Here is a 17,565-nt window from a genome sequence, read left to right as displayed (position 1 = left end):
AACAATTAATTAAAATAATTTCATTTCATTTTTCTGCATGTAAATTTCTGGCTTTATTTTATAACGAAAAGTCTATATTCGGGACAAAGTCAAGGCGTACGCCAACGGCAAGACTTTTCAGAAAAACAAAAAACATCTAGAAATCAATAAAAAAACATATGACAAAATTTAAATTCAATTCAAGTACTTATGCAACTACACACAACATGAAATAATTGATGATGATAATTGATAACTTTTTTTTTTTTCAAAATGAGAGGCGTTCAAAAGGTTAAACAAAACAACTTCGTCTTTCTTTTCACTCTGACCCTGACTACAAACAGCGCACCCTGTACAACCCCAAGAAACGGCAACCTTGGCTCGCCTCGGCACACCAGTGCCGCGCCGTCCGCACCAGCAACCAACCGTAAATACCTTCCTTACCACGGGTGTCGATAAAATTAAAACTAAAGCAGACATTGTTTATGGTTAAAAGCGGAATTTAAAAAGTTGAACGCTGACGCACGCTTCTTTTTTTTAAATGTGTCTTGTACTTTTTTGTGAGTATTATGTGTTTTGTTTTGTGATTTCGTAACTGTTGATTGATGTATTTTGTTATTTTTTACGTGTTTGATGATAGATATAAATTAAGCAAGAAGCAGCTTTACAAAAATAAATAAATTAATGTTATATTTATAACAGAAAAATAATTATTTTCTTTGTTTTATAATGCATATTTGTTCTTTTAAATGTCTAATATTTATATTAGATATTTAAACCTATGGATTTTAGATAAATGACCAAATATCCACCTGATATACTCAAAAAAAGTACAAGATGGTCTTAAGTTTTGTGTTATATTTAGAAAGAAAGAAAAATGATTTTCAGTTCTACCTATTTTCAATAAAATTATAATAAACCGTAATTATCTCATGACATTTTTTAAAATTAAATAGCCGTTCTTTATATTATGGTTTATATTATAATAAAAATTATTTATTATCTGTTTTTATTCAATTTAATAACTTTTGTGACGCTGAATAAATGAGCAAGAACTGAATATCCTTTTAAATTATGCTTAATAATTAGTAATACACTTTTCGTATTTTTATGTTAAAAAATAGCCCATCCGGGTTTTGGGCAGTGATGTAACAAACCAGCATTACCTTAGCAGAAAAAAAAAACAAAGACTGATCCACGCGTAATTTTCTTTTTTTTAGAAAATTATGCGCTACATTTTTAAAGACTCGTAAATTTGTGGGAATATTTTGACAGTTTCGTTAGTAAACATGTGAAAAGGAAAAAACCTACAAACATGTTAAAATATACAATAATTCCAAATAATTATAATTACAAACATGGACCTACACATTCAGGTATTCAAAGTATGAATTTATAGTTCGGTAATTTTTTTTTTTCAAAGTTGTCCATCCCACTTTTTTCTAACATAGGTATTTTTATACGATTCATACACAGAATCCGAGGTCTTTCGATCCCGATTGGAGAAAAAAAGCCCCAAGTTTTCCATACATTTTTCAGGCTTTCCATTCCGTTACCGAGTTGGAAAAAAACGTTGGGACACTTTTTTTCTCCTATTAGGATCGAAAGAGCTCGCGATTCTGATTGGAAACCACATAAAAATTTCCAAATCCAAATAAAAAGTGGCGTGGAAACCTTTAAAAAAAATGGCCCAGTTCCAAATATCCTTAACTTTCAAAATAGCCCCATGCCAAAACAATGTACCTATACTTAATTGAAATCAGTCTATGCCCTGGAAAAAGACAGCCTTGAAATTGTCCTAAAAATACCCAAAGTTTATTTTCAGTACAGATGGTGTTTTTTTCCGCACCAGGGGGCCGGTTTTTGAATCTCGGCCATTCGATTTCATTCAATAATATCTCCACTACTAGCGATTTAAATTCTACTAACAGAATCGAAAACGAGTGGTCATTACCACTAGTTTTAAAATTACTAGCCGTCCTTTTTCAAAAATAGCATTACGTCGTTTTCCAGACTTTCGAAAGGCGAATTCGTGCGTTCCAAATTCAAAAATCGATCCCCTGTTCTCTGGAAAAGACAGCCTAGAAATTGTCATAATAATACCTAAAGTTTATTTTCAGTACAGATGGTGCTTTTTTCCGCACTAGTACCGCAAAGTAGTACATTTCTTGTCATGTCGAAACTTCAAAGGGCCATCTGTGCTGAAAAACGTCGTACAGTACACGTGCGAAAAGAGAATTCGACCGTGTCCATTTAAAACACTCCCTTCAGTAGTGTTTAATTTACTGCCACTAGTTTCGAACTTCCTGTTTTCCGCACTTGTATTGTAATGTACTATTTTTGTAGAGACAGAAAATACAAAAGCTAGCACAGTTAGATATAATTTATATTTTTTATGGCACCAGCTAGCTTATATGTGTACATTGCTTTAATTATATTAATTGATGTTCACAAATTGGCTGATATAAGTAGTTGTATGAAAATCAAACTTATTTATACCATATTTTAGATCTAATAGTAGCTTAACATATATATTATTTGGGTAATTTCTAAAATAGGTTAAATTTCACACAATTATCATAACAAGACTCCCTCTTCGGAATTGCAAGGCGATACCGGATGTCGAGCCGATATCCCATATAATACGCCGCCATCTTTGATTTTTTTTCCTTTGAAATCCTTCCTACTTCCGATATGATCGTATAATGTGAAAACGCACTTAGGGTAATATCGAAATAATTCGATACCTACTTAATAACAATTGTAAAAGTATTATCAGACATAAAATACCCATAAAACGCCACCTAATTGTACTTAATTAAAGGGTATCCCAATATTAAACAAACATTATTCATCACTTTCATATCAGCTAATTTATGAGCTGCACAATAAGCACTAAAACCACGTTCTTTTAATTTTGTATGATTTTAAAAAGTTCCTTTATTTTTAAGTAAAATATATAACTAAGATTTTAACATTTCGTTAATGAGGTTATAAACATATCGTCACCACTTTTAAAAAAACTTGTATCTTCGTCTGTCAATGAAAAGAAAATCGTTGTGAGTATGTATGGAATGCATATAGACTTACTGCGTTTTAACTTTGAGGAGCAGCGTGAGATACGAGATTTTTAACCCCCGACGCAAAAACGAAGAATAAGTTTGACGTGTCTGTCTGTCTGTTTGTCTGTCCGTCTGTCTGTCTGTCTGTCTGTCTGTCTGTTTGTCTGTGTGTGTGTCTGTCTGTGGCATCGTAGCTCCCAAACGGATGAACCGATTTAGGTTTAGTTTTTTTTGTCTGAAAGCTGAGTTAGTCGGAAGTGTTCTTAGCCATGTTTCATGAAAATCGGTCCACTAGGTCGCGGTCGGGGTTTTTTCAAAATTTTAATTTTGTGGTTAGGTTATTTAAAAGTGGTGACGATATAGTAGTCAACCAATTGGACCCTAGGCCACTCTACAATCATGTCAAAATGACAAGCAGTAAGAGATTTCTTACAATTTGATTTATAACGTCACTATGACATAGTTCTACAGTGGCCTAAGGTTCCAATTGGTTGACTGTATAAGGTGTATACATATCATATAATTTCTTCAATCAACGACAACATAGTAGTTACTAGAATTGATTAGTCGTCATCCTCCTTGCGTTATCCCGGCATTTGCCGCGGCTCATAGGAGCCTGGGGTCCACTGTGACAACTAATCCCAAGATTTGGCTAGGCACTAGTTTTACGAAAGCGACTGCCATCTGACCTTCCAATCCAAAGGGTAACTAGGCCTTATTGGAATAAGTCCGATCTCCTCACGATGTTTTCCTTTACCGAAAAGCTTTACTCATTGGTACGAGCCGGGGTTCGAACCCGCGACCCCCGGATTGAAAGTCGCACGCTCTTACCGCTAGGCCACCAGAGCTTCCAAAATAATTGATTAGTATTATCATTAATTAAGAGATATTTTTAAGTTACTTATTTTCAAGTATATAATAATGATTTTTTGAAAATTGACCGAGATGTTGACCATTGACCATAGACCATTGTTAACTTTTTGATTTTTGCCGAGCTTACGATATTTGGACGGAGTTTACATTTTAGATTTCCGTGATCATGATGTATGTAACTGCGTCGAAATATCGGGAGCTCGGCAAAAATCAAAAAGGTAATCATGGTCTATATCCCGGTCAATATAAGTCTGACAACTAATGATAAAATATAATTTTCATTATCATTAGAATTGCTGCCCGTGGATCCGATTTTAAGGTCGTTATGGGGTTTTAATCTATTATTTGTTGATATGATGCTAGTCACAAAAACAGGATGAGATATATAATTTGGTATTCAGTACCGGCCAGTATATCACATTCATAGAAATATCACATTTATGTTTTAGATTTTTATATAGGTATTTGTGAGTGATTGCTAGCTCAATAATTTAGGTAGTATAGAAGTACGATAGGCCTTTGTGATGAAAAAATGATACCGTTTAGCTTTTTACGTTTGCTGGTAACAGTATTTTGACAGTTTTTTTTCTAGATTTAAGTTAGAAATTTGTTGTTGTTTAATGCATGCAGCTTTTTAGTTCTAAGGCCTGATATGTTTAAGAGATTCAGCGCAAACGCTGCTAATATCTATGCAATATTTTATTTTTCTAAAATCTGTGTGCACAAGTTAAGAAATACTTAAACAAATTGACGGAAAAACATTTTAACTTGTGAACGCAGAATTGAATCGCCATTTCAAATTTTTATAACCATAGACAACGGCGTAATACGTTCCGCGTTATGCGCGATTTTACCAAGTATTTTTACCTAGTATTTTTGAATGAGTATTTCGCGTACTAGGCTCGTTTGGAGATGTGTCGTCGAAAGCAAGCCGCTACAGTTATTCTGCATCTACTGTTGGCATGGTTGACTGGGGACTCCTCCGAAGCCCTTAGCACCTTTGGAGTGACCAACACCCAGCTCCCACCTAAGCCACCGACGCCACAAGCCCCGCCTGGTAATTTTTTTCATATAATGGGACTTCCTCACATTTGAATGTTTAGAAGCACTCACACAGAGAAAACACATTGGCAAACACTATCACAAAATTATCAAAATTTTCTTCAATTCTACTTTTTCAATTGGTTACCAACACGAATAACAGCAGCATGTTACACGATGAATACGTAGTCGAGAATAACTATTTGAGTTTACAGGGGATTGAGAAATAAAGTCCCATTATGTAGAAAAATTACTAGTTTAGGAAGTAACAGTAGACGACAGAAATATCGCTGTATCGGTTTGCCTAAAAGGCTAAAAAAAAACAAATCATTAGAATCAGTTTCAGAATAAAATAAAAAAAACAAGATGTCTATGTGGAAACGGCCTTCTGTTATAATGCCTCTACTCTTGTCTGTATGGCTGTTTGGACAATGCCACGCTTACGTTTCGACTTTTGGGGTCGCAAAAACCGAATCGCCTTATGTGCTCACGACTACAGCATCGCCTGGTAAGAGATTCTTTTATAATGGGACGACACCCGACTGTGTGGCAAACGCTTCCGATCGGACTAGTGAAGGCGAAACTCACTTTTTTTTCTTTTTCCACAATTCAATGTTACTCGTCAGCACTTCGTCCGAGGCAAAGTCTGAAGAAAATGTCACACTTTCATCTTTGCATAAAACTATTTGAGAAAGACAAATATGGAAGCGTTTTTGTATATACAACTATCTATATACGCAGTCGGGTAGCAAATTTTTCACACTTCATAAACTGATGTTGTGATATCAATGTTAATTGGCATGTATATTGGCTTTTTTTGATATTGTTAATACTTTATAAGTGTATTGCAGACTGTTAACATGACTAATAAGGTACACAATAGACCCTTATTAGTTTGCGTCTGCAATTGATTTAAACGAAACTTGAAATTTTAAAATTGATGACATTGAGCTATGGAAAATGTCTCCAAGCTTTTCAGTGGCTGACGCTGAAAAACAAATCAAAATATTTAACAAAATAATTTGATTTGTACACTAAATGTGCAAATATATATATATTGAGTATGTATTTATTGTTTTATGTAGTCCCACTATATAAGTAACTACTTACCAAGTCATTCCTACTTCAATGACGCAATCACTAATGATTTTTTTTCTACAGAATTTTATGAGTGGAAAGACAATTCGGTTTTCCCATTCATTCTGAACAGCCTTAAAATTGGATTATACCCACACACAAACTAAAAAAACCGAACAAAACTGACAAAACACCGCTTTTTCTTTTAATTGATGCTTCAAAACTTGTGATTCCAAATTTGACAGTAGCATAAAAACAAAAAAAAGATGTGGTGCAAAACGGCGGTGATACTGCCAGTGATTTTAGCTGGATGTCTGATGCGTACTAGCGAAGCATTTGGTGGCATATCGTCTTTTGGGAAGGCCAACACCGATCCGCCTCCTAAACCCGTCACACCGGCCGCAGCACCGGGTAAGACATTAACTCTAGGACAAGCTTCACGCTACAATGACACAAACAAACAGCGTCTCATGCTACATTTAGTACTTCACAGACACTAACTAGTTGGAATAAGAAGCGAAAATTGCATCTTCTTCTTTCATACTTAAATAATTAAAAATATATTCACTATAATGACACTAATCACATCGTTTCACGGCATTCTACCATTCGCAGCAAAAAATAAATCTCATTAGTATTACTTAACCAAAAATTTTGGAGTTTAAATTGTTAACAAAATTTTACCAATCAGTAGCGAAGCGTCTTATGAAACATTGCTTGCGTTTCTTACATGTCTATTATATTTGTAACGTGACGCTACTGATCTTACACAAGGATTTATAAATCCGAAAATTCCGCAATGCCGTTTTTTTTATCAAAATGTAGCATGAGAGGTTCTTGTACAAGAACAGTCATGGACGTAGAACACATCACAACCACATGCACACATGGACAGGATATTCACACTTCTTGGCTGTTCCTTGTAAATCAAGCACACTCGATGTCAAATGCATGATGTGCTTAAAATCAGGATGGCAGAATGTGTAAGTAACCGTCTAGCGTAAAATACTAGACAGGTATTTTACGGAGTATTTTGGAGGAAGTATTTTTGACTACGGCAGCTGTTATTTAGAAAACAAGAAATTATCGTACTTCAATAAACTACAAATTGAAACATATTTAACAAAATTTTAATCTATTATACATACACAAAATTTTAATATTTTACCTATTCTTTTATCAAAAACAAGATCATATTTTATTGCGAGATGACAAAGAAGTAAATATTTAAAGATAAATAACATTTACTATACAACACCCAACTTACAATTTACTCGTAATTCAACAACCTAAATTAAGAATGTAGAAGGGCATAATAACATGTAAATTATTATAAACTTAAAGAAAATCTTACCGCGCGTTCTCATTAAACCGTTATGTCGAACTTATTCAAATTTGGAACGGCGATTTGATCCTCCAATTGTAAATTTCCAACTAGTATTTTGGACCCTTTTAAATTCACTTAGAAAAAAAACAAAAACCTTGATATCAATAAAAATCAAACCAAAGACAATAGAGTTATAAAGCTAGACATACACGATGCGTGTGTTTTGGAGATTCGAGATGTGGTGCCGCAAGCAAGCGGCCGCGGCCATCTTGCCTCTCCTCCTCGCCGGGTGGTTCACCGGGGACTCGTCACAGGCCCTCACGACCTTCGGCAAGAGTAACACACAAGCTCCAAGAGAAGTAGGACCGACAGCGCCCCCTGGTGAGTTAGCACTGCTTGTTTTCGTTACGCTTGGATTAAATGTTTTTTAAAAAGTTTGGACAACCAATTCCTTACCAGAAAAAGGTCGTTAATGGGCGAGACGACTAAAAAAAACTAATTAGTCCGTCAGTTATATTATCAAAGAATTTTAGACACGTATTTTTACTTGTTTCTCGTAAACGAAAAATGACGACAGTACAGTGCGTTGAAGTTTCGCGTGACGTCACGCTTAGGTACAATTTTTACTTAGAAGTGACGTCACAAGCCCCCACTCCGGAACTTTGATGCTCTATGTATAATTAATGAAAAATATGTGTTCAGTATTTTTGGACGATCTAACTGACGGACTAAACAGAATGCCTTTTTTTATGTAGTCGTCATCCCTATTTAATAAATGAATGTATATACGGTTAACCAAATCTTACCACTAAGAAAAAGCGTGACAATTTTTAAATGGCTCCTTCATTTGATGATTCCCCCAACGTCATAGTTTAGGGTTTAGGAAGACATGTACGCGTTTTAGGGATCATCCCCACCTGAAAATCTAAATGTATCCGCCTAAATGTAATTTAAAAAACATCCCCTCAGTACATTTTGAAGAAAGACGTAAGACGCGCCCCCAGGCGACGCGTCGCTTGGCGCGTGCCGGCGCCGCGCCGCCTGGAGCGCGCCAAGAGACGTCTCTTATTGCGCGTCCCTTGCGCGTCCTTCCTATACAAAATGTACTGAGGAGACGTTTTTTAAATTACATTCAGGTGGCGTGGCGCGGACGTCCGTTCCGCGCCTCAGGACATGCGTCTCTTGAGTGGGGACGGTCCCTTAAGTAGACAATTTGCCGCCTTTTTTAGGGACAAGATTTGGTTTGTTTCGATTTTACTTAATAATTTAGAATTCTTTGCCTATTTCTTGTGATGAATTGGTTTGCCAGACTTCATTCTAAATGTAGCTTTCCATCATTAACTATGTTTTGAATATTACACTTGATTAGCATATATTATGAATGACTAAATTGTGCTTGTATAAAGCAACGACCTTATTTATACAAGTCATACTCCACAAGTAGAGAACTATAACGGTCTGCCTTTTTATTCGACGTTTTCTACTGAGAGGGAAAGAAAAAACATGCATTCTCTGTTCCTCTCAGCATTCAAATAAAATCCCAATGAAATCTCTTTATTTACATGAACATATTAACATAATTATATAAGAAACTAAGACTAAACTTGTGACCACAACGTATCAGCATTGCGATACAGCGAGGAAATGTCGCCAGTATCCTTGGTACATTGCCTCAAGGGCCTATTTTAGACATTAGCCAGCTTTTAAGTTTAGTTTTAGTTTCTTATATAATTTCGTTAATGTTCATGTAAATAAAGAGATTTCATTGGGATATTTATTTGTATGTGAGAGGAAGTCGACAGTTTTTATATCCCAATTGATATCTATTGTCTTAAATTTATGAAAACATTCAAAATATCAAATTAACTACTTACTTATGTTTAAGTAAAATTAGAAATGCAAGCAATGGACCCAAGGTAAGTGTCTAAAATATCTGTGTGTATTTGTGTGTGTGTGTGTGTTGAAAATTTATACGTTTCGTTGGTACTTAAATCGTACCCGAGTAATAACGAATAAAAGCGAACTGGTAATATTTGAAAACGTGAAAACATTTTGATATGCTTTTATTAAGCTTTTATTAAAATAAAATAATTAAATTAAATTCAAAATAAAGAATACAAAATAAACTCGTGGTATCAGTTGACTTGACTGATATTTGAGATTCTAGTCAAACAAATATCCATACTAATACAGTAAAACCTGGTTAAGTGGGACCTGGATAAGTGAGAAACCTCTTTGGCTTTGACCCAAGGTGCGGTCCCGACACTTTCGCACCGATTTACCTTGTTAGTGAGACAAAAAAAACAGACCTCTATAACTGAGATTAGCCTTTTAGATTTTTTTGTCACATTTCCCTCTATTAGTGAGACAGAGTGTGTATTTTACCTCTATTACTGAGACTATATTTGAAATGTATATTAACTTAATTGTTTGTTAAGAATTTTATAGAAATTTACCTCTGTATTTGAGATACAGTCAATCTATGACCTCTGTAACTTGGACATTAATAATAGCAGACGAAGGGCGCAGTGAATTTGCGTCGCTGCCGACATGTGAAATATAAAGAATGTTGGTACTTACATGAGATTAATTGAAACACCCAAAATCCAGCCAATGCAGTTTTTAATATTGTTTATATATTGAAAACATTACATTGTGTGTCAGATTATAATATTCGCATTACGGATTAACTACGATTTAATATAAAAATATAGGAGCCATATTGTTGGCTGTTGGCTCAGCGGAGGAGAATCAAGAGAGCAGTGACAGCTCACCACAGATATATATAGAGTTAGTGTCTCATAGAGACCATAAACAATGTGGGGTGTACAGATCATTCGATACTCCTCCTTACACATCACATTGGATTATATTATATTTAAATATGGCTCTACTATATTGACGTAACTCTAGTTAAGAACATTTATGTAGAGCTTAAATATAACAAGCTTTCATACAATCTTATATTATAGCATGCTAAGAATAAAAACAGTAAATGATGCATAACTTTACATAATAACATCAGTTCATCACAAAAACAAAACATTTTAGAAACTACGGTTTGAGATTTAATGCTTTCACAAAGGTGTTATGTTTTTGACTACATAAAGGCTTAGTTAGTACATCTGCCACCATATGGTCAGTTTGCAAATATTGTACACTTAGGTATTTCTTTTGAACTAAATCTTTTACAAAATGATATCTTAGATCTATGTGCTTAGTTCTTTTATGGGAGTGATCTTTTACAAGAAGCAACTTTTGTGCACTTTGACTGTCGTTAAATACAACTACATTATAAGTTTTGTCTAGAATTTCAGAAATTAAACTTTTAACAAAGCAAATGTCTTTGCAAACGTCAGCAATAGCTATATACTCCGATTCACAGCTAGATAGAGCAATACAACTAGGGTGTGCAAACCGGTTAACCGGTTAACCGAAAAACCGGTTAACCGAGACTTTTTGGCCTCTGTTAAAAACCGGTTTTTATAGTCTCTAACCGGTTAATAACCGAAAGTGTATTTATTTCTCAAAATTTGGAAAATTAGGCATTAAAAGGTTCAAAAATACGTAATTATTTAATTTTTTGTAATAATAAAGATTTATTCATTACTTTTCATTGACAACATTATTATCTGTAATGATTTTATTTTAAAAATTAGTCCCGAGTCTACTCAATTATACATTTTATACAATACAGTAGAGTCCGGTTAGTATATTACGACTCCGCATAGACCTAACGTCCAACCTCTTACAACGACATAAGCACAGGTATTTATTTGGTTTTCGTATGTGATAGTATGAAAGTACATCCGTTTATTACGACTCCGATTTTAACGACCAGCCGCTTTTTACGACACATTTTACACAGAATCCGTCCGTCAAGTCCGGTTGCAACGACGAGCGACAACGTTTTTAGTTTTACTAGTAAATTGAGGAAACAAAGCTACTTCCACCCGAGCACGGCCCCCTGTCTTGCCTACAACAAGTAGCAAGATTACATTGTGGTCATGTAACTTTTTGAAGTATTGCTTTTAAAATTTTAACAATTTGTTCGCCTCGGGTCTAATCTTATAAGCTAAATAGAACCCAATTTGTATTTTTCGATTGCGTATAAACTAGCTTTACTTACAAATGATGAGCAAGCACGCATACTAAAAAGGACTTTTCTAACTAAACAAGTCACAATAAAATAAGGTATTAATACTATGATAATAATACCCTGTAAATAAACCTATTGATTGAAATGTTTTAGTAATAAAGATGTAAATAAATATTACTTTTAATTAAAAGAAATGAAATTCGTTTTGTACGACATCCGGTTAGTACGAGTCTACCGTATATTTCAAACTATATTTTTTAAAAGAAAGGTAAAATGGAGATCTTGGTTTTCTTACATCAATTGCTTGTATTACTAGGGGCTCTGGGAGCTGTAGACCTTCGCGACATGCCTAGAAAACGCAAAACTGATCACATTCAAACCACACAAGCCTTTTTTAGCAATTTCCGCATTTACCAAATTTCTAAAAACTGGATAAAAATGATTTTCATCGTGCAAATAATACCTGCTACGATATCATCAACATCAGATTAAAGGTAATGGTAATTATTGCGTAGTACGGCCATTTACTAAAAATCCTCAAAACCGGTTAATACCCGGTTAACCGGTTTTGAAGGAAAAGTTTCGGTTATTAACCGGTTTTTTTAAGTTAACCGGTTTTTGCATACCCTAAATACAACGCTGCTTTCGGGCCTCCCAATTTATAACATTATTGCCTAATTTTATGACAAACCCGGTGTAAGATCGACGGTCTGATATATCGTTTGCCCAGTCCGCGTCTGTGTAAGCATTAATATCAAAACTATTGCTTTTAGTAAAGTACAGTTTATAATCAATTGTACCAGCTAAATAACGCAGAACCCGTTTTGCAGCGCGCCAGTGAGTTTCATCAAAACAATTACTAAACATGCCTAACTGGCTGCATGCAAATGATATATCAGGTCTTGTACAAACACTTAAATACATCAAACTGCCCAACAATTGCCTATAGTTATATGCATCATCATCAATACATGCTTTTTCTGATTTTTCAAATTTTACATTTACAGGTAGTGGTGTGGAAACAGCCTTACAATTCATCATATTATACTTTAATAATAAACGCCTTATGTATGCTGACTGATCTAATGTAGTTATGCCATTTTTCCTATAAACATTCATACCTAAACAATTTTGTAATTTACCTAAATGACGAACTTCAAAATTATCTTGCAAAAGTTTTAAAACATTTTTAATACAATTATTATGAAAAATATAGAAATCGTCAACATACAGGGCTATAATTACATATTCTGTCTCAGTTTTCTTAGTATATATGCAAGGTTCACATTTACTTTGTATATAATTATTTTGTGCCAAAACTGAATGGATTTTTGCGTTCCACATCCTACTTGCCTGCTTCAGGCCATATATACTCTTATTTAACAAACAAACTTTGTCATTAGATTTAAAACCTGATGGTTGTTCCATAAAAATTCGTTCATTTAATTCTCCATTTAAAAATGCAGTAGTGACATCTATATGATCAATTTCTAATTCTAATTCAGTTGCTAAAGAAAATAAAATTCTCAAGGTGCTGTGCCTCACTACGGGTGAAAAAGTGTCAGTGAAATCTATCCCCTCTTTCTGACTAAAGCCCCGAGCAACCAGTCTAGCTTTAAACTTAGAATCTTCACCTGAATCATCTAGTTTCCTTTTAAAAACCCATTTACACTTAACAATATTTTCGTTTTTGGGCCTATCAACTAGCGTCCAAACTTTATTTTTGATCATAGAGCTGTACTCACTTTGCATCGCCTCGCACCAACTATCCTTCTCTGGAGAGTTGACCGCTTCTTCATATGACGAGGGTTCATCTAATGACCCGTCAGCCATGGTTGATAACATGGATAAATCGCAGCTGTCAAATCTGCTCGGTACAGTACCTCTCGTACTACGTACGGGGCGAGAGTTAGATGTGTCGGCAGTGACCGACGACATTGACTCCTTACCAGGTGAAGAAGACTCCGGCACAGAAGACACAATGTCCAGTGGGACACAAGCTCCATTACCTTTGTCATTACTATCAAGTGATGACGCAGGAAGCGAAGACTCTGAGCCCTCCGGCACATAGTCCCCATCACGCGCGTCATCATCACCTTCATCGCCAGTACAGTATCTTTCAGACAACAGCGACCACGCAGGTGGCGTCAGCGTCTCCGCATCTGAAATTTGACGAGGGCTAGTTGAGCAAGATTTGTTAGATTTATCACTTTCATTATTAAAATTGGCATTATTATTTAAATTCATTTCATTATTTAAAACATCATGACTAGATTTATTTGAATTTAAATTATCCACATTATTAAAATTGTTAACATTAAAATTGCCATTGCTCATGTCAACATTATAAAAATAAAAATCATCTCCGCATTTTGCCTTACACCTGTCATTTTTACCAGGAAATTTATTTTCTATAAAAGATACTGTCCTTGAAAGTATTACGTTACGAGGATTGGCAGGATCACTCAAACGATAACCTTTGCAATGTTCACCGTAACCCACAAAAATGTACGCTTTTGCTTTTGCATCTAGCTTGCGACGTTTTTGACTAGGAATTAAAGAATAAGCAAGACAACCAAAGACGCGTAAATGGCTAACATCTATCTCAGATTCAGACCATAAGCGTTCAGGAATGTCACCCGACAGAGCTCTGGTAGGAGACCTATTTTTCAAATAAATCGCGCACATTACGCTTTCTCCCCAGTAGCGATTACAAAGGCCAGATTCCTGTAACATTGCTCTTGCTTTATCAAATATAGTTTTTCCTGCATGCTCAGCTCTGGCATTTTGCTGTGCCGAGTAGGGTACAGTAGTCTGGTGAATAATGCCATGCTTCTGAAGATAACTACTGAGTCTATGATTAACATACTCTGTACCATTATCAGTGCGAAGCACTTTAATTGGCAAGTCCTTTTGTTTCTCTACTAGGTTTTTGAAATTAATGAAATGGGAACTCACCTCAGATTTGTTCTTCATCAAGTATCCCCATGTCTTCCGGGTATGGTCATCCGTGAAGGTTAGCAAGTAGCGTGCGTTGCCCCATGAGCGTACTTGCATCGGGCCAATGACATCTGAATGTATGAGCTGGTTCGGTTGGGAAGCACGGCTGGTGCTGACCGGGAAAGGAGCTCGAGGCATCTTCCCAGCCAAGCACGACTCGCAACTACCATGCATGTCTTGAGCCTGAAATCGAAAATTCATGCAATGTTTCCCATCACCCAGTGTCCGCATACCTTCTTCTGATAAATGTCCAAGGCGTGAATGCCATGTGCCCATAGACACACTTGACGCAGCATGAGCCTTCTCTGTCCCTTGCCTATGCATGGGCTTGAGAGACTCCTCAAGGACACGCCGCCCTTGCACCTTAACTTTATACAACCCTTTTTCTTTCCTAGCAGTTAAAACATGGTTGCCTGTGATTTTGCATTCTTTATATATTTGACAGTTATCCTTATTAAAAATGACAGTATATCCCCTGTCTGCAACACGTCCTACTGACAGCAAATTACTAGTGAGGTCTGGCACATGGAGAACATTATTTAGGCTTATACTAGAAGTTATGGGAACCCTACCAGTATTACTACTAACTAGTTTTTGACCATTAGCAATAAAAACAATAGAACTTTTACCTTGGGTTTCACTAAAAAGGTCCTTGTCTGAGCACATATGGGACGTCGAGCCGGAATCCAGAATGAACTCTTTGGAATCCTCACTGAAGGCTGCATTCGCACAAGCATACATAGATTCGTGTGGATTCTTCTGCTCATCCTTTTTCTTCTTGAAGCACCTTTTGTCCGTGTGTCCATTCCTTTTGCAGTATTTGCAGAATAAGGCACCCTTCTTCTTTTTAACATAATAAGCCGTGGAGTTCTCCTCGCCGTTGCGCCTGTGCTCCTCCTGAAGCAGACGCGTACGGACAACCTCACTTTTCAAATTACTGGTTAAACAGGCAGTCTCCAAGCCTGAGACAAGATTGTCGAACTCTTGAGGTAGGCCAGACAGCAGTATCTCAGCAACCTCAGCATCATCAATGGTCTTCCCGATGTCATCAAGCTGTTGTACTAGCCGCATGACAGCCTCTATGTATTCTGACATGTTGGAATACTGCTTGTATTCAATCCTGTGAAGCTGTCTAAGTAGAAGTACCTTCCTGTAAAGGCCCTTTGGCTCGAACGTATCCGCCAGCTTCTTCCAAGCCTCCTTAGCAGTCTTTGCATCTCTGACATATTGGTATAAATTGGGCTTGATGGAGAGGCAAATGCGAGCCAAAGCACGGCTGTCTAGGGTCGTATCGGCATTGGTGCCCTCGACGCACTTCCATAGACCCTCCAGGGTCAGCAACATTTGCATAGCAAATTTCCAGTTGACGTAGGAGTTGATGCCATCAAGTTTTTCGACAGGGATATTATGGTCCGTATTCTTCATTGGTGTAGTCATCTTGATAAATGCGAATTGGATGAGATTTGGGAAATATATCAGATTACTCGAGGGGAGAGAAATCTTGTGTCACATGTATAACCTCAAAATCTTAAACCGTCTTGGTGTTAACAAATCAGGTTACAAATTTCCAATCGTGCAGCGTTCATATCTGGGCACTAGTAACCTAATAGCAGACGAAGGGCGCAGTGAATTTGCGTCGCTGCCGACATGTGAAATATAAAGAATGTTGGTACTTACATGAGATTAATTGAAACACCCAAAATCCAGCCAATGCAGTTTTTAATATTGTTTATATATTGAAAACATTACATTGTGTGTCAGATTATAATATTCGCATTACGGATTAACTACGATTTAATATAAAAATATAGGAGCCATATTGTTGGCTGTTGGCTCAGCGGAGGAGAATCAAGAGAGCAGTGACAGCTCACCACAGATATATATAGAGTTAGTGTCTCATAGAGACCATAAACAATGTGGGGTGTACAGATCATTCGATAATTAATCATCTCATCAAATTAAAAATCTTTTTTTATATTTTTTAATAATTCTTAGCCCATCTGTAAATTAATTGATTCTTTGTGTTTCGGTTATTTTAAGTAATTAAAACTAAAATTTCGATTTGTAACATAAAAATTATAAAAAAATATAACTTTCATAATATAAAATTGCTATGACACAATGACACTAAAAGTCTTATATTTTATTTAAAGACAAGGCTTATTTACCTTTTCTTTTAGTATGCAACTAATAATAACTATATGAAAAACACCTTATCACCTCTATAACTGACACATCCCCCTATTCTGGCCTCTATTAGTGATACCCTCTGTAAGTGAGACAAACATTGTATTACACCTATCTAACTGAGACCCTGAATAAGTGGAATACCTCTTTAAGTGAGATAAATTTTGTCGTCCCTTGAAGTCTCACTTATCCAGGTTTCACTGACATATTAAAACATATCAAGCTAAGAATATGGGCCAAATTGTCAAAACTGAGGTTCAAAAGTTTTAAGCCTGTCTCAAGAGTTGGCAGTCTATGCACTTACACATTTTACTTCGACAGTAAAACTCTCTATAATACTCGATCCTCTTTGGTTCGAGCGAACATAAAACATCAGGCAACTTGATTGATTACTTACATACAATAAACGATCCACATTTCACAAAAGGTAATATATTTCCATGAAATAATAACTTTGAACTTTCTTAGACCACAATATGAACTTATATATATATATATAAATATTATACATATATCTAAAAACTATGAGGTATTTTAGCTTGATAAGTGTATGGGAGCCTCGTCTGCCAACAAACCACAAAGTGGTTTGGCAGAAGATATGTAATAGGGTTAAGCTTTACGTTCTGAATAAACGTTTTATTTATTTTTATTTTGTTTTTATTATAAAAGATTATTAATTCACAAACATTTTGTATTAAATATAGATGCGGACAAAGTTCCAAAAATATGTAATACACGGCTTTATTTCTTAGGGAACGTACCCAAACTACGTGACACGTTAAGGGGGGGGAGGGAGGTCGTAAATACTACGCTGGGTCACAGAGAGGGAGAGGAGGGTCTAATTTATTGTCACGTAACCTGTGGAATATTGGCCCTGCCGTGGCCAGCAGTGGGACGCTTATACATAGGCTGGTGATGAT

General features: G+C 35.8%; 1 protein-coding gene across 1 annotated transcript in view; it reads left to right on the top strand.

Annotated features, from left to right (window-relative positions):
- The first annotated feature begins 314 nt into the window (after positions 1–314).
- The window catches only part of LOC125239212, a 54,368-nt gene continuing 37,117 nt past the window's right edge, over positions 315–17,565 (top strand). Inside the window, exons 1-2 of the mRNA XM_048146734.1 lie at positions 315–406; positions 7,589–7,740. Of these exons, the coding sequence (XP_048002691.1) occupies positions 7,596–7,740 (145 nt within the window). The 5' untranslated portion in view covers positions 315–406; positions 7,589–7,595. The remainder of the gene's footprint in view (positions 407–7,588; positions 7,741–17,565) is intronic.

Source organism: Leguminivora glycinivorella, chromosome 25, assembly GCF_023078275.1.
Source record: "Leguminivora glycinivorella isolate SPB_JAAS2020 chromosome 25, LegGlyc_1.1, whole genome shotgun sequence".
In the NCBI taxonomy this organism is placed as follows: domain Eukaryota; kingdom Metazoa; phylum Arthropoda; class Insecta; order Lepidoptera; family Tortricidae; genus Leguminivora; species Leguminivora glycinivorella.
The sequence above is the reverse complement of the archived record's forward strand: the minus strand, read 5'-3'. Positions and strand labels throughout refer to the sequence as shown.